Source organism: Bombyx mandarina, chromosome 23 (assembly GCF_030267445.1).
Source record: "Bombyx mandarina strain Sakado chromosome 23, ASM3026744v2".
Lineage (NCBI taxonomy): Eukaryota > Metazoa > Arthropoda > Insecta > Lepidoptera > Bombycidae > Bombyx > Bombyx mandarina.
Window position 1 is genome coordinate 11,149,806 of NC_143229.1, and position 20,887 is coordinate 11,170,692.

Consider the following 20,887-nt stretch of genomic DNA (forward strand, 5'->3'; position numbering starts at 1 on the left):
TTCCTAAAATATGCTATAAAAATTATAAAGGAGGTTAATAAAAGAAATAGAACATAAGAAATTTTTATAACATATAATATTTTAACATATTATTACTGTTGTAAAGAACGTAGTTTAAGTAAATAGGATTAAGTGTACATGTACTAGGTTTAAGGTAGAACAAGGGAATGTAAATAATTATAGAAATAAAGAGTCCCAACAGCCCTACTCCCCCTCCCCTCCTTTTAGTAACCGCAGCTAGTTACTAATGAAAATTAAAACAAAACAAAAAATGTAAATACCAAAACCAAATTTACCTAGTGTGGTGTTCGCTCACGCGACTCGCACTTGCATAGAAACCCTCCAATCCCTACAATCCCGCTTTTGCAGGTTAGCCGTTGGGGCTTCGTGGTTCGTGAGGAACGTCGACCTACACGACGACCTGGGCCTCGAATCGATTCGCAAACACATGAAGTCCGTGTCTGAACGTTACTTCGATAAGGCTATGCGTCATGATGATCGCCTTATCGTTACCGCCGCTGATTACTCCCGAATCCTGATCACGCAGGAGCAAGTCATCGTCGTTGCCCTAGACACGTCCTTACGGACCCATCAGATCCAATAACTCTTTCATTAGATACCTTCAGCTCTAACACTAGGAGCACGCTTAGGGATCCCGGTAACCGTACTCGTCGAACTCGGCAAAGAGGTCGACGTGCAATCTAACCCGTGCATCAGCCCGTTGAGTTCTCGCCGGATCTTCTCAGCAGGTCGCGATTCCGATTCGGTAGTAGATTCATTAGCGAAGCAGCTGCTCTTGAGTTTAAATTTTTGTTTTATAATGCTTTGACAGTGAAATAAACAATTTTTACGAGAATTTTTAAATTTATTATTTAATGGACTGCTTTTAGGCCAGTAAAAAAAGAGATGTTAAACGTTGCTAATAGCGTTTCAAATAGTAAGCATATAATATCTCAAAATGTAAAATAATATGTAAAGCAAATTAATAAATTAAATCAGTCATCACTGTCATTCTCCATGTTCTTATACTGCATTTTGAATTTAATGAACGATTTGTGATTCCACCTGTCCGCAAAAGTCGGTGAGTCTCTTACAAAGGACTGTGAGTCATGTTCGTCGGCTGCCTCGCTCTGTAAAGTAAAAGGTTTATGAATTTATGTTAAATAAATATTTTGTAAATATTCATTATCGTATCCTCCTGATCCACACTCGGTGCTTTTAGGCTGCTCTCCAAGCAAGCGTTCTCGTTGAACTAGATTTCGACAGTCGAAGAGTGTCCCGAGGTGGGTTTTTTTTTTATGTTTGATAGATTACTGGTGGCCCGGAGGCCTTTCCAGTTTTACCAGGACCGGTGGGCGAGTCCCGACGTGCAACCTAACCTATACCCACTGAGTTTCTCAGCGAATCTTCTCGGTAGGTCGCAATTCCGATTCGGTGATAGATTTTTTTTATTGCTTACGTGGGTGGACGAGTTCATGGCCCACCTCACGTTAAGTGGACATCGGAGCCCATAGACATCTACGACGTAAATGCCGCCACCTACCTTGAGACATGAGTTCTAAGGTCTCAGTTTTTACAGTACAACGGCTGCTCCACCCTTCAAGCCGAAACGCATTACTGCTTCACGGCAGAAATAGGCAGGCTGGTGGTACCCAACCCTGCGAACTCACAAGACGTCCTTCCACCAGTAATTATGCAAATTAACATTTTGCGGGTTTGATTTTTATTACACGATGTTATTGCTTCACCGTGGAAGTTAATTGTGAACATTTGTGAAGTGCGTATTTCATTAGAAAAATTGGTACTTGCTAGCGGGATTCGACCACCAGTGCATCGCAAGATACGAATGCACCGGCCGTCTTATCCTTTAGGCCACGACGACTTCACATGATAATAAAATGTGTAATAAAATTAAAATCCTGCATCGAAAATAACATCCTGCACCTCACATCATTGTGTTCGTTCGACGCAATTATGTTCCATATCAGAAATAGTCCTAACTCATGATATTATTATTCTGCGATTTAAACTTACTTTAGCAATTTTGTCATAATAAAACTTTTGAGTAATAGAAGTAGGCCGTGAATCGAAACCATGGGGTGGCACATCTAGTTCGATTTGAGGCTTGGACCATTTCTCGTATAGTTCCGGTCTGGGCCCAAATGAGGTTTCCGGAGACGTACGACAATTAGCTTCTATCCATTTTTGCTCGTGAAGTGACGGCGACCTAATGGAGAAATTTTAGGTGTAGGTACTTATGATAAAATATAGTATGTGCTAAAAGCAATTAATAAACTTTTAATTATTTTTCCTAAACGATTTTAAGCAGAATTATTTCGTGCGTCAATTCTGTCTTACTTTTTAAGCTTGACCTTTAATATCTCCGGTTTGATCGAAGATAGAAAAGCCTACGATTATTTTACTAAATATTGATGGTCAGTGATCCGGTAATTGGATCGGTGTTGCCAAAATGACACATGTAGTGATTAGGCATTTTGAAACAAACCACTCTATTTTCATTTAACTAGGATTTACCAAACTCTTTTTGTTCCTGAGCAAATTCATGAGTCAGTATGAGTTTATTGGGGATTTTTTAACCGAATTTAAAATAGGAAGATGTTATAAATTCGACTATAATTTTTTGATTTTTTTCTAAACGAATTGTATTGTTTTTTATTTGAAAACTGGTATTTCTCATGTGGTGCCATTTAAATTTCATCAAAATTTAACTATATGTTGAAATTCTTTCTCATTGTATAATGTCGAAATCGGCTTAACTTTTTTTTCAAATTTTTATATTATATTTGATTGTATCATCATCATGTATATATGAATTTAGCCACTTTAATTATTCAGGTCATTTCGACTTATTATTCTTTATTGTTATTTATGTATCGTTCAAAGAAAGGAAGTTATCAAGCAAGGATTTAAAAAGACCCTTCCATGTTCAACCGCAACAAACATTGAGATAAATTGGATGTAATTTCTCGTAATACACGAGCAGCGTATGTGGTATGTTTGTACTATGCCGAAGCTATCTTGTGTTATTATCCACCCCATTGTCTAGTTCCCAGCGAAGGGATACGTAATGGGACGAGGTTTAACCCATTACATACGGAGCTCCCAATTTGTGGTTATATCATGTAATTTTTTTTGGTAGGTAGGTATATTATTCGTAACCTAAAACCTTTGTAATTTTCCTTTTTTTATTCAATCAGAAATATGAAGCGGCTAAAATAGTGTCATTATAATCATAAATACAAATACTAAATTGAGGAAATTATTTTAACAAAAAAAAAAGAAGTTATTTTCCTTGCATCTCAAACTTTACTATTTTTTAAATGAAACAATGTGCACAATCAGTTAGTTACGAGTATCTGTGCATAAAATTTATCTTCAATGAATTTTTTTTTTCTTTTCGGCCTATTTCCCACCCTACTACTTAGACAGGGCATCTAATAATATTGTAACTCAATCAATCATTGGCCGTCGCGTTTCTTCATTTTACATGTACTTTGTTTTACATATCTATTGTGTGACTAGCGACCCGCCGTCGCTTCGCTTCGGAAACATTAAAACACACATGAAACAAACAAAAAAAATTAAAAAAAAATAAAAAAAAGTAGCCTATGTTCATCAGGGACAATGTCGGCTTCTAATGGAAAAATAATTTTTCAAATCGGTCCAGTAGTTTCGGAGCCTATTCGAAACAAACAAACAAACAAATCTTTCCTCTTTATAATATTATATAGTATAGATTTAGAGAGAAACGTCTTTGTTCCTAAAGTAAAGTACTTGAGTATAGTTATTTTCTTCGGTTTTCGCCAGACGTATCTAAACATAATTATAACTATTCCGACGGTTCGAACGCTTTAAAATTTTCGGGGTCGCGGAAGACTGATCCTCCTTCGGAATTAATAATTATAAAGAGAAAAACAAAAGGCGAAATTAAACCGTAAAAGTAGTTCTGATTCATCATACTTGAGTATATCTTGATTTTAAAATCTTAGGTTTCATATTCAAGTAATTTCAAAATAATTCAAGACAATCAATTTTCATTCAGTAGAAAGACAATAACGCAATGAAAAGATAGAGAAAAAGTTGTCTACTAATAACCCCCGAGGGTATTTCCGACAGCCTGAGATTTTTAATTAGCGAACAGATGAAAGTCTCTGTAATTGGAATTCTAATTGACTTGTTAATAGCTCACCGGCCTATAAAATGAAAGGATTATAAAGAACATAACTAGAATTATTGTTATCCTTCAGTGATTTCTCTCAAGATTACTGTTCCGAGTTTTGAGACCCCATAGTGTGAAGGGTGAGATGCTGTGTGTAATCGCAGCGACTGAGGCGATTATGCATCAATTTGAATGCTCATAGTAATGCTGATTTACGTTCTATATAAGTTCTACGATGAAGAACTATTAGCATCACGTAACTAATCTTGGAAGGCGCTTGTGTGGCATCTATGTTTTATTATAGAACTGTCGAGCTGTGCTGCCTTTACCATGATCTTTGATGGTGTAAACCTTGTTCTTAACTGTCTGTTTGACATGTAGAATTGCGGCAATATGTTCATTCTTAAATTAGTTCCGCAAATCGTTTTTTATGTTGCTTATTTGAGAAAATAGGCGCACACAAGCTGGCAAAATCATCATGGCCTTTGCAAAATCAATCAAGATATTTTTTTAGTTCTATCAGCCTTCGTAATTTTTGAAATGTGGCTCCAAAACATTTCTGTTTAAACTCATAGGTGTGGAATTAGAACTTCCTCCGGATTCTAACAGATTGGCCACTGTTTTGTCTAATTTGACCTCCCGATATTCTGAGTCAATTGCTTGTATGTTAGATTCTTTAACCAAATTAGAAAATTTAGAAACAGTTCTGGCCAAACTTGTGAATTCTTTGTATTCACCGTTTTGTGGATTTAGAAATTGTAAATTATGAGTATTACACAACTGAGTGACGACTGACGACGGTCAACGACTATTTAGGACATGAACAGTGTTCATTGAACACTACACAGTACACACTACACACAACATCAAAGTTAAACATTTAAAGGGGATTCCCCTAAAATGTGCTTGAGTGCTGCCAGTGTTGGAAGAAAAACCTGCCATTGTTTTGACAAAGGTAAAATCACTCCAATATTCTTAGCAAAACTACACTAATGACTAAATGTGAATTGTGAAACACAGTTAGATCAAATCCTGCTACAATTCTGCGAAGGTTTTATGAGATTCAGCCAAAAAATTCCTTATTTTCAGATCTGCAACACAATCTGCTAGACCTTAAATTAGGGGTCTAATTCCGCTAAAACCGCAGAATTCTGCTAAATCTGGTCACACTGTATACGTTGTTATGTCTATGGTATCTAATATCTATGGTACCTAATGTCTATGGTATCTAATGTATATGGTATCTAATGTCTATGGTATCTAATGTCTATGGTATCTAATGTCTATGGTGTCTAATGTCTACGGTATCTAGTGTCTGGCGATTATGTTTTGTTTTTTTTTACTGGTGGTAGGGCGTCTTGTCAGCCAGCATGGTTAGGTACCGTACCGTGACCCCGCCTATTTGCGTCGTTAAGCATTAATGCGTTTCGGTTTGAAGGGTGGAGCAGCCGTTATACTATAAAACTGAGACTTAGAACTCATTTCTCGAGGTAGATGGCGGTATATTTTATACGTTGTTGATGTTTATAGGCTTCGGTAACCACTCAATACCATGTGCGCCGTGATATCGTTCACCCATTTCAGCAAAAGAAAAGTTGGTCATTTACTGTGATTTTTACACGTCCATGCATAGTTAGTATTAATTACGATAATACCTAAACAGTCTAAGTATCTATTGGACAAATTATTGTTTAAAAAAATAGAAATAGAAAAATTTTTAGATCAATATTTTTTTAAGAATGGTCTTGACGACTCTCGTCTTTGTTGTTAACAGGCGTAACCAATAACGACTTCAGTCAGTTATTGGAAATGGCTGCGATACGCGAATTAGGACCGTTTTGTTGTCACGGATAGACTGTTTTTGAAGATAAACCAGGATTCGTGAGAAGTTGACGGTCTCCACATTAAGATGTATTGGCTGATATCTTTATTCCTCAGAATCAAGGAGAGCAATCGCATTTAATGTTCCCGGTACTACAATTAGATGGGCAGCTGCTAATACGAGCGTTCTTAAAAAAGCTAATATGCTTTTTATTCGAATAGAATTATTGAGTATATCGTGAAAAATAATGTTTTTTTTTAAATTTGAATTAATTAAATTTTAATTTAACGCGTGAATTCAATTTGGAAGAAGTATCTAAACAGAATTATTTTGTTAAAATTAAAGAACTTTTCGTAACAGCACGCAACCGACAATAGATGGCAGCACATCTTTTGTTCAGATAATATATTTTATATATCGCATCAATTTAAATAAAAACGAGTAAAATAATTTATTCAAATGCTTTCAGTAGTATATTAGAGATGCGTTTATTTATCCCCTCTTCCTATAGTATATTGAATGATCCTAGCTCTTAAAGTCCATAAGGCGCATCGAAGTTGAAACACACTTCTTTCTTCAAATCGTGAAGTTGTAAGGTTTTATAGAATATGCTCCAATTGTTTTTTTTTATTGTTTAGTAGGTTGGACGAGCTCACAGCCCATATGGTGTTAAGTGGTTACTGGAGCCCATAGACATCCACAACGTAAATGCGCCACCCACCTTGAGATATAAGTTCTAAGGTCTCAGTACAGTCACAACGGCTGCCCCACCCTTCAAACCGAAACGCATTATTGCTTCACGGCAGAAATAGGCAGGGTGATGGTACCCACCCGCGCGGACTCACAAGTGGTCCTACCACCAGTAATTACGCAAATTATAATTTTGCGGGTTTCATTTTTATTACACGATGTTATTCCATCACCGTGGAGGTCAATCGTGAACATTTGTTGAGTACGTATTACATTAGAAAAATTGGTACCCGCCTGGGATTCGAACACCGGTGCATCGGTCTTATCCGTCTTATCCGTTAGGCCACGACGACTTGTATATACATATATACGAAATGTAATATTCTAGAATTAATGAAATCTACCAATAAACTTTGTATATACAATTACCGGATTATAGCCGACAAATCGTCGGCATTGTATACGATTTTCGTCTTAGGATCATAGAATCCATCGCCCGTATCGTAGTACCCGGGCGGTACGTCGCGTGTTGGCTGGTCAGCTGTCAGGTACGAACTGCCGGCGGGCTGAAGACCGTTGTCATACTCTATTGTGAGCCTGGATTCGAAATTTAACGTATAATTCTAATAATGTAGGTAATAATGTAATTCTTTTCACAAAAATAAATAAAAAAAGGTGCGTGCTAAGGTATTTTTTATTGAATTTGAATTAAGCTTACAATTTCTTATTATTCCAGTTAAAAATATGTATTTCCATCATAAATTTTATTAATTTGTTGCTTGTAAGTCGAATTCTACGATACTAGTTTTTAATTTTTTCCCGTCAATGGTAGACGCATACAGTGCACCTCATAAATCTTTGGACTTATGACGATACATGAAAGTTGGTATTGATGGGGAAAACCAATGCCAATTGGAAGTGAACCTTTTGAGAAACGGATTTGAAGAAGTTCTCATGGAATTCGCAAAGGCGAACAATTTACCCTAGAGCCTAATAGTATGCAAAAATGATGTCCTGAAATGCACTGTAGATGAATGAAACAGTCTAAGGTTCCAGGTGACAATTCCAAAAACTTCTCAGAGAGTTCTGTGAATCGCGAAGATACATAAGCATGTTGATAGACAGAAACCTCTTTACACGCACTGGGCGCGTGCTGTATTTCAGATTTTATAGTAAACTCACTCTTTGGAGAACAATGTGCTTTGTGCGACTTTTTTAACGTTCTCGATAGCGTAAAAGTTACTCAACTTTGTATGCAGTTGGATCAGCGCCCCTAGCGGCAAATGTAGGCAAACGTTTCAACTCCATACAAATTTGAGTTAACTTTTAGGCTATCGAGAACGTTAAAAAAGTCGCACTAAGCACACAGATCTCTGTTCTCGTGTTCAAAAGTATCTGTTCCGAGCAAGTACTTCAGCTTCAGCTGGATTTTGCTTTTGCAGATCTTTTATTACTTTGAGGCGATTACAACAGATCCACGACACAGTTGGACAAACTCATTATTAATCGAATGCTCTGGATATTTACAACGTAATTAATGTTGGTAACTCAAGCTCCTCGCACCAACGCGCACTCAACAAAATAAGTTTCGATCTCACACAATACGTTGTTATCAGTTAAACGTAATTTCAAATTTTGCACAACAAAAGGTGCCTTCGCATACGAACGCTCGCAAATACAATTTCTCGTTAAATTTTCGGAAAGCCTGCGACGGTCATGTTTGAGAGTTTCGGAGCTTCGAAACAAGTTCCGTGAAATGGCCAACAGTATAACACGTATCTGCCTAGAATTAAACTGAAAACGATGTATGTATTCTGTAAACAATGCGAAGTTGTGTCATTAGTAGAAAATGTATCATACGTTCAGAAGTAGTGGTTTTATTTTTTCAACTGGAAAGGCACAGGTGTCGTACCATACAGCCTTATTTTTTTGTATTTATTATTATTATAGTATATATCTTTTATATTAAAAATGATAATTTGAAGTGAAATGAAATGAAATGAGATGATATGGGATAAAATATAATCTCAGTAAAATGGTGGTCATTTACTAAGACTTTTTCAGTAGAGTTTTTGGAGGATCCCGAGAAGCTACGTCCAGCGACTTTGTTTCATTTTTCACATTTGTGCAATTTCACAGATATTAAACAGTTAATAAACCACCGTTATTACATATTTAAACCTTAAGAAACACAAATAGACAAAATGAAACAAATCACATAACTTCGCTTCTCGCGTTCCCGCCAAAAAGTCCGTTCAATGGAGACATGACGTCACAATGTCAAGCGTATTGTACGCTTCTTAATGATTCCCTAAAAAGGCAAAGGGTCAATGGATTTATTTCAACAAAAAAAATAGCAGTTTTTTTTTAAAAATATGATTTGAAGCCCAATTTCATTAATTTACAATGCCCATTATTAACAAGTAGAAGAGTGTTAGAGCATCAAACCTTCTGTCGGGCATACGGCAATATTTCCAATCGTTTTCACTGTACTCCAAGCCATCTGCAAAGATCAGTTTCCTCTCGTACATAAGTCCCTTCTTCCACTTCCCTCGTAATATCACTCCGCTCGGATACCTCAACTCGCCTTGGCCATGAAACATTCCGTCTTCGAATTCTCCAACGTATTTAACTTCTGTATATTTCAATATTATTTATTTAGAGCATACCAAAGAAATTAATGACATACAATGGCCAGCGGTAATGCGTAATTCGGATCCAAGCGAAACGTTCTAGTCTGAGTTTTTTTTCTGCCTACCTATGCTGATAGCCTTGAGAGGCTATTTCAGCTTCGCCCTAACATGTAGGTGAGCTCACGGGGCTCAAGCCGGAGTGGTGCTAACACTAGCCCTAGCAAGAGCAGTGCTTCGCAGAATCTACCACCGGATCAGAAACGCGACCCACTGAGAAGATCCGGCGAGAAACTCAGTGATTTGTGTCTGTGGATTAAAACTGGGGAAGCTATTTATCGTAGTCCCAAGTCTAGGAACAATAAAATCGTATAATGTAATTTGCTTTGTTTCAACTGCAATCGAATGAGACAGGACACGGCACGAATGAAACTAAACAAGCTGAGATTAATTCAACTGCATTTATTAATAGGCATTGAGTGCTGTATTATTTTACGAAGTATAAATTAATAAATTAATAAATTTCGATAATTTTAGGTTATTTTTATACGTTTCTTTAAAGTACAAACGTGTGAAGTAAACGTTGAGCTAGTGTTCATTAGGCAAATACGATAAGATAAAGGATAAGACGTCCGGTGCATTTGTATCGAGCGAGGCAACGGTGTTCGAATCACGATTGACTTCCGCGGTGAAGGAATAACATCGTGAAATAAAAATCAAACCCGCAAAGTTTTAATTTTCGTAATTACTGGTGCTAGGACCTCTTGTGAGTCGGTAAGGGTATGTACCACCACCCTGCCTATTTCAGCCGTGAAACAGTAATGCGTTTCGGTTTGAAGGGTGGAGCAGCCGTTGTACTGTAAAAACTGAGACCTTAGAACTCATGTCTCGAGGTGGGTTGCGGCATTTACGCTGTAGATGTTTATGGCCTCCCATTACCCCTTAACATCAGGTGGGCCGTGAGATCGTCCAACCATCAAGCTATAAAAAAAAAATTAGAGTCACACCTCGCCGAACAGAAAGCGATTGCCCGAATTTGCTAGTTAAATATGAGCCGTCATGTATTGCAAAATGTATGAAATCAATGTTACCATTAGGAAAAGTATAAGTTCCGTAGCCACTCATTCCCAGTACGTCCCATGTACCATCATATTGGGAGCCAGTAGGGAACCGCTTGAGTGAACGATAGGCACGTGGAATATCTTGTGACATCGCTCTGTTCGAAAAATCGTAAATAGGTAATAATTGATTCGTAAACTAATAAAATAACCAACTAAACAGGGACAGGGATGAAAACAATTTCTTAAAACAAGGTTCTTAACACGTTATTGATAGCGACGTATTCTTTATAAGATAATTAATTTTAAGAAAAGCATGATAGAAAATACTTTAAAAAAAATGTGCGTCAGACATCTCGTATAGCCTAACATATTTGACAAATACCTTCTGGATTTATTTGGTTACTTTTTTGATCGGTATATCGGTATGATAATTATTGCTTTCTTTACCATAGATATTAAACAGTATAAATCGTAGATATGATTATATAATATATAAAACGATGTAAACAATGCTAGGCAAGCAACTCCTTTAAATGCCATTACATAAATATCCTATACCTATATATTTAGTCTGGCCATAAATACTCTTACAATTAAAAATAAACAAAATGTTACATTTGAATCTGGAATCTGTCATTTTTATATGATTGCTTATTGAGTTTTCTCATTTTGGCGCCAATATATTGTATAATATTTTGCGATATTAAAATGAAGTGGGGTGATAAAGAGAACCGAATCGCTGTGATTGCATTACAAAAAGTAGGTATGGAGCCAAATGCAATATTTAAAAATCTCTATACGCTTGGTATTAGTAAAATGTTTGTGTACCGGGCTATTAACAGCTGCAATGAGACCTCCTCTGTTTGTGACAGAAAAAGATCTGGCCGTCCATGTAGTGTTCGTACGAAAAAGGTGGTCAAAGCAGTAAGGGAAAGAATTCGAAGAAATCCTGTCCGAAAGCAAAAGATTTTATCTCGGGAGATGAAGATAGCACCTAGAACCTAGTGAAAAAGGTATCAAAACATTGGCACAAGTGTAGGTAGCGAAGTTGTGAAGCCCCTTAACAACACCATGTTCAATAATCAAGAATTTCCTTCCAGCAAGACTCGGCGCCAGGTCATAAAGCTCGGTCTACTCAGACGTACTGGTCATTTCTTAACTGATAATTTAAAAGAGAATAGGGTGGTAAAATCGAAACAACTACTGAAGCGGTACGCAAAGGGAGGTTATAGAAAAATTTCGTTTACGGATGAGATTTTTTTTACAATTGAGCAACATTTTAACAAACAAAATGACCGCATTTATGCTCAAAGCTCTAAGGAAGCTTCCCAATTAGTCGACAGAGTGCAACGTGGGCACTATCCGACTTCAGTGATGGTTTGGTGGGGTATTAGCTATGAAGGAGTGACTGAGCCAGCCATACTTTTGTGAAAAAGGTATCAAAACATCGGCACAAGTGTATCAAGATACCATTCTTGTAGGTAGTGAAGCCCCTTAACAACACCATGTTCAATAATCAAGAATGGTCCTTCCAGCAAGACTCGGCGCCAGGTCATAAAGCTCGGTCTACGCAGTCTTGTTTGGAAACGAACGTTTAGGACTTCATCAGAGCTGAAGACTTGCCGTCGTCTAGTCCCGATCTTAATCCGCTGGATTATGATTTATGGTCAGTTTTAGAGAGTATGGCTTGCTCTAAACGCCATGATAATTTGGAGTCCCTAAAACAATCCGTACGAGTGGCAGTGAAAAAATTTCCCATGGAAAGAGTGCGTGCTTCTATTGATAACTGGCCTCAACGTTTAAAGGACTGTATTGCAGTCAATGGAGACCACTTCGAATAAGCTTTTTATACTTTAAATTGTTTTATATTTATGTATTAAACTAACACACTGTAAAAGTAATAAATATTATTTGCAATAGATTTTTTTTTCCTTTGTCTCAGTATATATGGCAAGACTAGGTATATACCGTTATATTTGAAATTTAATAAAGCGGATACAACGATTATTATTTTTCTAATAGAATTGCTTTTAGTAATATGATTAATTTGATAAAAAGATTTACTGACCGAGGTCAATTTAGGTAGCTATTTTTTATTACGTTCTTAACATAGAGGTTTCATACTTCAGTGGTTCTTAAACAAAAATTAAAAAAATTCAGTTTACCGCAGACGGTTATTCGTAATAATTTTGTTGTGGTGACGATCATGTGTTGAACAATAAATATTGGTATTTAAACTGCTGGTTTGCATTGCTTATGTCATGTTAATTATATATTTACTTGCACGAGTCCTTGTTAGCCTCTGAAAATTTTCGCATAAGCTCCTCCCATTGCGACGTGCGTTTGTCTGACACACTGTAAGTACAATAATTTATCATTATCTTGCTTAATGCGGAACGTGAGTAATTTTATCTTAACCAATATATAAATGAGGATCATTGATTACAATTATTGCTATTATGGTATAAATTATACAATTCTATAAGCATGCTTGTGAACGCTGCTAATGTTTATGAAGCTATATATTTAATCGGTCGCGTATTCATAATTAAATTTTGAACTTTATACCCAAGAAATTATATTAGACTAGAAAATCTGTTAGATTTACTATCTCTAACATTTTTAAATAATGTATAATGTAAAATTTAAGAAAACGATGTTTCAATTTACGTTGTAGATTCATTCCATTATATTATTTGTAATAATAAATACAATGTGAACATTATCTATGACTACTAGTATTTCTTCAGGCACTACATAGTTCTTTTTCATCCAACGTGACTCATCAGTCACTTACGAAAATTTTATTCGATAAGTTCCAGACTAGACATTTCATTTTAGTATTTCGTATATTATCATCATCATCATCATCATCATCAACAGCCCACAGTCGTCCACTGCTGGACATAGGCCTCTCCTAATCCACACCATTGTATATTATACTTCATGTAAATACATATGTCTGCTCAGAAGAGTTTCAAGTTGAAAGTCTCTAAAGAATTTACTTATATTTTCAAGAGCACCGACAAATAGTTAATTCATAAATGATATTAAAAGATTATGTGATGAATTAAAAAAAAACGTGTGGCACTCGGGAACTGCCGCGGTAAAGCTATTGCATAGCATTTTTTATCAACTTATGCAATTATAATTAGACAATGATAATTTAATATTAAAACAATAATAAAACAAGACCATGCTATATTAAACATTAATAAAAGTAATACATTAACTGTCTCCTTCACACTCATAAGCTAGACCGCGCGAGAGAGAGATGGGCAGACTTTTCATGATGTGCATGCAGTGTGACCTCACGCCACGCGCTTATTCACAAACACTACACAAGCGCAACGTGTGAATGTGTTGAACGCGAGCTACATGTCAGGCGGAGTGAGGGGTGTTAGGTATTTTTCGTTACGGAATTTCATGATTCGGTCGCCGCGCTCAAGGCCCGCGGTAAAATCTATGCAATAGCTTAAAAATATTTGTGTTTAAGCTACTGGTTTGCATTATTTATGTCATGATAATTATATATTTACTTGCACGCGTCCTTGTGAGCCTCTGAAAATGTTCGCATAAGCTCCTCCCATTGCGACGTGCGTTTTTCTGACACACTGTAAGTACAATAATTTATCATTATCTTGCTTACTGCGGAACGTGAGCAATTTTATCTTAACCAATACATATATGACGATTATTGATTACAATTGTTATTATGGTATAAATAATACAATTCTATAAGCACGCTTGTGAACGCTGCTGATGTTTATAAAGCTATATATTTAATCGGTCGCGTATTCTTAATTAAATTTTGAACTTTATACCCAAGAAATTATATTAGACTAGAAAATCTGTTAGGCTTACTATCTCTAGCATTTTTAAGCAATGTAACTAGTCAGGTCATAAGTATTGTCACACAGTAAAAACTTTTCTTTTAGAATGCTGGCCACAAAAAAGTTTATTGAATTCGAATTTCGAATTGTTCATGAAAATAAAAATGTATACTTTTAGAGTTTTACTCATTTTTAAATATGGAGTGGACGCTTAAAGAAGACCGTGTTGCCGTTATTGCGTTGCATCGTTGCGGTTACGCGCCAATTCAAATTTTTAACATACTGAAAAATTTTAATATAACCAAAAGATTCGTTTATCGTACCATCAAACGATACAATGAAGACTCTAGTGTAGATGACAGGTCAAGAAGTGGTCGCCCTCGGTCTGTTAGGACTCCAGCAGTGATAAAAGCTGTGAAGGCGCGAATTCAAAGAAATCCCAAACGTAAGCAGAAACTGTTGGCCCTTCAGATGGGGTTAAGCAGAACCACGGTGAAAAGGGTGTTAAATGAAGACTTAGGGCTTCGGGCATATCGAAGAAAAACAGGACATCGTTTGAATGCTCGTCTAATGGACCTGGGACTGAAGAGATGCCGCGCTTTGTTGAAGCGGTACGCGGGAAAAAAATATCGGGAAATTCTTCTTTCGGATGAAAAAATTTTTACCGTAGAAGAGAGCTACAACAAACAAAATGATAAGGTGTACGCACACAGTAGTGAAGAAGCGAGCAACCGTATTCCGCGTGTCCAACGAGGTCATTTTCCATCCTCGCTCATGGTATGGTTGGGAGTTTCTTATTGGGGCTTAACAGAGGTACATTTTTGTGAGAAAGGTGTAAAAACGAATGTAGTTGTGTATCAAAATACAGTCCTGACGAACCATGTGGAACCTGTTTCTCATATAATGTTCAATAACAGGCACTGGGTATTCCAACAAGATTCGGCGCCAGCTCATAGAGCGAAGAGCACACAAGACTGGCTGGCGGCGCGTGAAATCGACTTCATCCGGCACGAAGACTGGCCCTCCTCCAGTCCAAATTTGAATCCGTTAGATTACAAGATATGGCAACACTTGGAGGAAAAGGCGTGCTCAAAGCCTCATCCCAATTTGGAGTCACTCAAGAAATCCTTGATTAAGGCAGCCGCCGATATTGACATGGACCTCGTTCGTGCTGCGATAGACGACTGGCCGCGCAGATTAAAGGCCTGAATTCAAAATCACGGAGGTCATTTTGAATAAACTTTAGTGTCATAAGAATTTAAGTTTTGTTAAGTTCATTTTGGTATATGAATGGTTACATAATGAATAAACTTGTTTCAATTATTTTACATTAAACATGTGACAGAATTTATGACCTGACTAGGTATAATGTAAAATTCAAGAAAACGATATTTTAATTTAAGTTGTAGATTTATGCCATTATATTATCAGGAATCAATATAATGTCAACATTATCTATGACTACTGGTATTTCTTCAGGTACTCGTTCTTTTTCATCCAACGTGACTCATCAATCACTTACGAAAATTTTATTCGATAAATTCCAGGCCTGACATTTGATTTTAGTATTTCGTATATTATACTTCATGTAAATACATATGTCTGCTCATAAGAGTTTAAAGTTGAAAGTCTCTAAAGAATTTACTTATATTTTCAAGAGCACCGACAAATAATTAATTCGTAAATGATATTAAATGAATCCTAGCTACAGTCGCATATCAGCGAAGAGAGTGGGTATAAAAACCTATTTCCTTAAATAACGAAGCTAAGTTAAAATCTACTAAAGTTTATTAAATTAAAATTAAACTTGAATAGGAAATCGATACACTCAGACAATTATTTATTATTATTTGATTTTTTGTTTTTATTATTATTATTGCTTTTGTTTTAGTCCGAGATTGTAGATAAATGAAATGTTAATGCAGTTTAATGAAGTATAATATGGATGCAATTATACCACTTACCATCAGGTGGGCCGTAAGCTCGTCTGCCCACAAAGGCAATAAAAAAAATGCAAAATCTGAAGTAAATGAAATAAATAAAATGAATAAATAAAAAATAGCATTGTTGTCATTTTATGTGTCATACACAAGTTACACAATGCGATAATCCATTCTGTTCGTAGCATTTGTGAAATTTATGTGCTAAATTAACTTACACCGAAACGTCGTGAGACTTATCCGCCGACATCGTGAACTCGAAAACTGCGAACAACAGATAATTGAGTTATAAAACACTCGCTACGTTCATAATCTATTTCGACTTTGAAGAAAACAAGTTATTTTCACGTACCGTATTCGCGGAAGAATTCTTAAGTGCACGTACCGAAATTAAGAGACGTAGGATATTTTATGTATTTATTTTTAGATTTACTTGAAGAAGATGTTTTCAATTTTTGTTTTTTATTATTGCATAGATGGGTAAACGAGCTCACAGCCCACTTGGTGTTAAGTGGTTACCGGAGCCCATAGACATCTACAGCGTAAATTCCGCCACCCACCTTGAGATATGAGTTCTAAGGGCTCAGTATAGTTACAACGGCTGCCCCATCCTTCAAACCGAAACGAATTACTGCTTCGCGGCAGAAATAGGCAGGGTGGTGGTACCTACCCGTGCGGACTCACAAGAGGTCCTACCACCAGTAAGCAATTATAATTTAGCGGGTTTGATTTTCATTACACGATTCACATAGTTTGGCAATTAAGATACGTCAGTATCACGATCGCTTTGATTATCTTCTGCTTAATTAAGTATGCGTTACCGTTTGACGGGTAGAATAGTCGGTAGTTCAATGCAATCGGAATTTCCATCTTATGGCTCAAAGTGGCTGGTAGCATCCAAGTTGTAATATCTTAGGGTTCTGGGGACCACGTAACACCAAGTGACTGAGATTATAAAGTAATTTTGATACAGTATTTTTTTATCTATTGTTATGATTAATATTAACGGTCGGTCATGTAATAAGTCTCCGGTATAAGTAATTCTTCTTTGTTTTTTAATTTAATTTACCAAACTGCTTAATTTGTTCAAGAAGAACTAATAAAGTGAATGCATATTTGAAGTAACTAAAATTTGTCGATAGGAATTCGTGACATAATCACACTACATATATAACTGTTATGTCGTCAAATACAGCGATGTAATATTTTCCTAGAAAATGTGAGTTGCAACTAACATTAATGAAAGCAATGGTTTTACATTATATTAGAAGTACCAGCCACAATAGAAGATCTCTTGAAATCTATAAGAGAAATGCTCGTTATTGTTGTTCTGAATTTAGTATTCATAGCGTACGATCGTATGGTCATGGTCGTGTGTGACGTTGCATGCATTATTTATAATGAAAAGAGTGAAATTTATGTTATTACCAGGAACCAATCGATAGCGAATTTAGTGTTTATAAAATATGTATATATATGAACCATCGCAATGTTATTACTTGAAAGTATTTGTAAAAAAATTTATTTCTTTTTTGCCACTCGTAAATAAATTGCCTCATTTGGTGTTAAGTGTTTGCGGGATTACATAGACCGTATTGTGTAAAAATTGCTAGCCGTTGAAATGGAAATCTTATTTCCTTTGCTACTTAATTCTATTTTATTTCAGCTATTCTACATTTAATTTATATTCAATTTGATTAATGTAAATACATTATTATCCTGTTGTTGAATTATTACCTTCCAAGGATTTTTCTCAATTGTTATAAACTAATGTTGAAATAATTCCAATTTAAATCTAAAATTCGATTAACGAGCAAAGCATCCGAAAATCACATAGGTACCTATGTAAGATAACTTTTTTGCAATAGTACTCGTAGCTACGTCATCTATACTAATATTATAAAGAGGTAAGATTTGTTTGTTTGTTTGTTTCGAATAGGCTCCGAAACTACTGGACCGATTTGAAAAATTATTTTTCCATTAGATGCCGACATTGTCCCTGATGAACATAGGCTACGTTTTAAAAAAAAAAAAAAATTTTTTTTTTTTTGGTTTCATGTGTGTTTTAATGTTTCCGAAGCGAAGCGAGGGCGGGTCGCTAGTTTTTACTAAAATTTGATCCACATTGATTCCATATTAAAACTATTTTACGGTTGTATATGTTGAATAAGCTCACGTTTCTACTGTTACTAAGCGGTTACCAGATCACGTACAACATATCTGCAGCGTCAATAACCCCACCCACCCAATTTGGAACCATCAATGCCTATGCGTTAGATGTTACTTACAAAAAGCATTCGACGTCTTTTGTTCTGATAGATTCGTAATAATCCATGTACACATTCTAGTAATTCGTGCAACATGAATCTTAATTCATGAATACATCTATCTATATCTATCTATTTAAATAAAAATGAATTGCTGTTCGTTAGTCTCGCTAAAACTCGAGAACGGCTAGACCGATTTGGCTAATTTTGGTCTTGAATTATTCGCGGAAGACCAGGAAGGTTGAAAAAATATGAAAATGCTCGGAATTATATAAAAACAAACAATTTTGTTTTTCCTTTGATGTGTCCCCCGTCGGACGGATTCTTTTTGTTTGTTTTAAGTTTATTTTATACAAAAGCTTAGATCTTTTATTTATCGATTGAGGCACTACGAAGTCTGCCGGGTCAGCTAGTTTTCAAATAAAAATATCCTATATGATATAATAGTGTGCCCTGATTGTATTTAGATAGTTCGGATATGCGACTCCGGACATATCGTTACTTCTACTAGCATATCTGACCCATCCATCCGCAGCAGTGGTATCCTTATATCATATTTTAAATTTATATACGCACTGATTCCATAGCATAAGAGACCTAAAGCCAAAGTAAACTAAATCACCAACTATCTTTTTTCTGGGGTAAATATAAAAACAGAAAGAGAGATATCTTTTCTGTTGTTAATATAAAATAAGTCAAACATTACCGGGGACATCATTAGGCATACAACAAATTGATAAACAATTATTACTAACTTATGATAAATCATTATTACTAAGGTACTTATAAAAATCTTGAAAGACGGAAGCAGCTGGGCTGTGACCTGACGTCCCGGTGGCGGTCACTTCTTAACATCAGGCGCGCTGTAAACTCTGCCTTCGACGATAATCATAATAGTATTTGTAGCATTTTCATAGCATAAATTCAGAAAATCATCGCGTTTTTTCTACAAAGGTAACAAGTATAACAGGATCCTCGAAGTTTATATACAAGTAACAAGTCCCAAAGGTACAATGAACAAAATGAATACATCTACTGAAATAGTTCTTATCTTTTGTACACAAACTATGCTTGCGGGAATCTAGAAGGTAAAAGTATTAATAAGTTCAGAGTTACTATAACAACCGACTATTTAATTTTATACATCGTTAGAGGGTGAAATAAGTGTATAGTCTTCTTCCAACACAGAAAAGTCACAAAACTAATCTGAATTATATTATTATTAATCTTGATAAATAACAATTTATATACCTTTTATTCGAATTCGTATTTAGGAGTTTTTGGTTCTGCTATTTTCATCCGAAGAAAAATTCCGTAATGTTAATGCTCTTTAAGTTCTGCGTGGTCCGTAGTTCTGAAATCGCTTTGAATAACAAATAAATATTGAAGAAGTTATTGTACTTATTGTTTTTTTTGTTTTAGAAAATTACTCGTTGAATGTATTTATCTATGCACTTAACAACAAAATGTAAAATCAAATTTTATGACATTTTGATGACAATCGAGTGCCAAAATATATTATAGTTTATAACCACTTTTTTAACGCCACAATTTTGGAATGATCTTCCCGCCACGGTGTTTGCCGAGCGCTATGACATGTCATTCTTTAAACGAGATTTGTGGAAAGCACTCAGCGGTAGGTTTTCATGACGTTTTTTTCCCCTACCTATTCTCATAGCCTTGAGAGGCTATATCAGCGTTACCCTAGCGTGTAGGTGAGCTCTCGGGGATCAAACCAGGGGTGTTGCTAGCACTGGCCCTAGTAGGAGCAGTGCTTCGCAGAATCTAACACCGGATCGAAAAGATCCGGCGAGAAACTCAGTGGGCTATGCTGACGTCCATGAGCGATTGTAACCATTCACCATTACGAGGTACTAAAGCTCGTCTGTGTACGGAGGCAATAAGCAACTATACTAAAATATGTAGAAGCAACCTGTTTTCATGTCAGCATAACATGCTTAAAACCAGCGAACCTGTTTGCTAAAACATGTATAATTTATTTTCTGTTTTACGGACATAGATTCCGTGGTTTCAATTAAGCTTATGCCCAACAGCCATTGCAGTTTCCTTGATCTCTAAAACAGGTCCGATCATACCGTTTTCCCGTCTTAATATTGTTTTGACTGAACAAAACCGAATTCTATTTATAAATCATCGCTATAAAAATGATAAGCAAAATACCATGCAACAAAATCAAGGCCTCTCGGAGTACACATCACGGTTAAAAATAACAATAGTGAGTATATATTTTTTTGTGTATAACCCTTTACCATTCTGTTTCTGCACTAAGCGTTTCTCTTTTCCCCTTTGCCATTTCATGATTCCTGTCTGATGCGAGGTTTGGACGTGGGTTGGTGAGCAACAGGAGGTTTTTAGTCAGTTCGACATAGACATGGCCCATGTCCGCATGAAAAAAAATATCTGTTCATAATAAAATTATCAACACGTAAAAGTAAAAACACAG

At 35.9% G+C, this 20,887-nt stretch overlaps 1 protein-coding gene and 1 long non-coding RNA gene across 2 annotated transcripts in view; one reads left to right on the forward strand and one right to left on the reverse strand.

The window, feature by feature from the left end:
• Positions 1–20,887, forward strand: part of LOC149500181 (uncharacterized) — a 574,180-nt gene that overhangs the window by 330,459 nt on the left and 222,834 nt on the right. The gene's annotated exons all lie outside the window — the stretch shown is intronic.
• On the reverse strand, positions 904–16,406 carry LOC114245959 (MORN repeat-containing protein 5). Its single transcript, XM_028178294.2, has 8 exons — positions 16,375–16,406; positions 13,923–13,997; positions 12,664–12,738; positions 10,414–10,538; positions 9,141–9,327; positions 7,122–7,289; positions 2,035–2,227; positions 904–1,130 (listed from the first exon to the last, which is right to left on the reverse strand). Exons 1-8 carry the CDS (start codon positions 16,404–16,406, stop codon positions 996–998), a joined length of 990 nt encoding a protein of 329 aa, XP_028034095.2. The 3' UTR covers positions 904–995.

Bases quoted from the DNA above. Each gene is read 5' to 3' on its own strand.
- LOC114245959 (XM_028178294.2), bottom strand. From the start codon at position 16,406: ATGTCGGCGGATAAGTCTCACGACGTTTCGGT. The intron at 7,290-9,140 runs GTTTGATGCTCT...TTTCGAATCCAG, and splicing joins TGCCGTATGCCCGACAGAAG to GCTCACAATAGAGTATGACA. The intron at 2,228-7,121 runs GTAATTGTATAT...TTTCTCCATTAG, and splicing joins GATTTGTCGGCTATAATCCG to GTCGCCGTCACTTCACGAGC.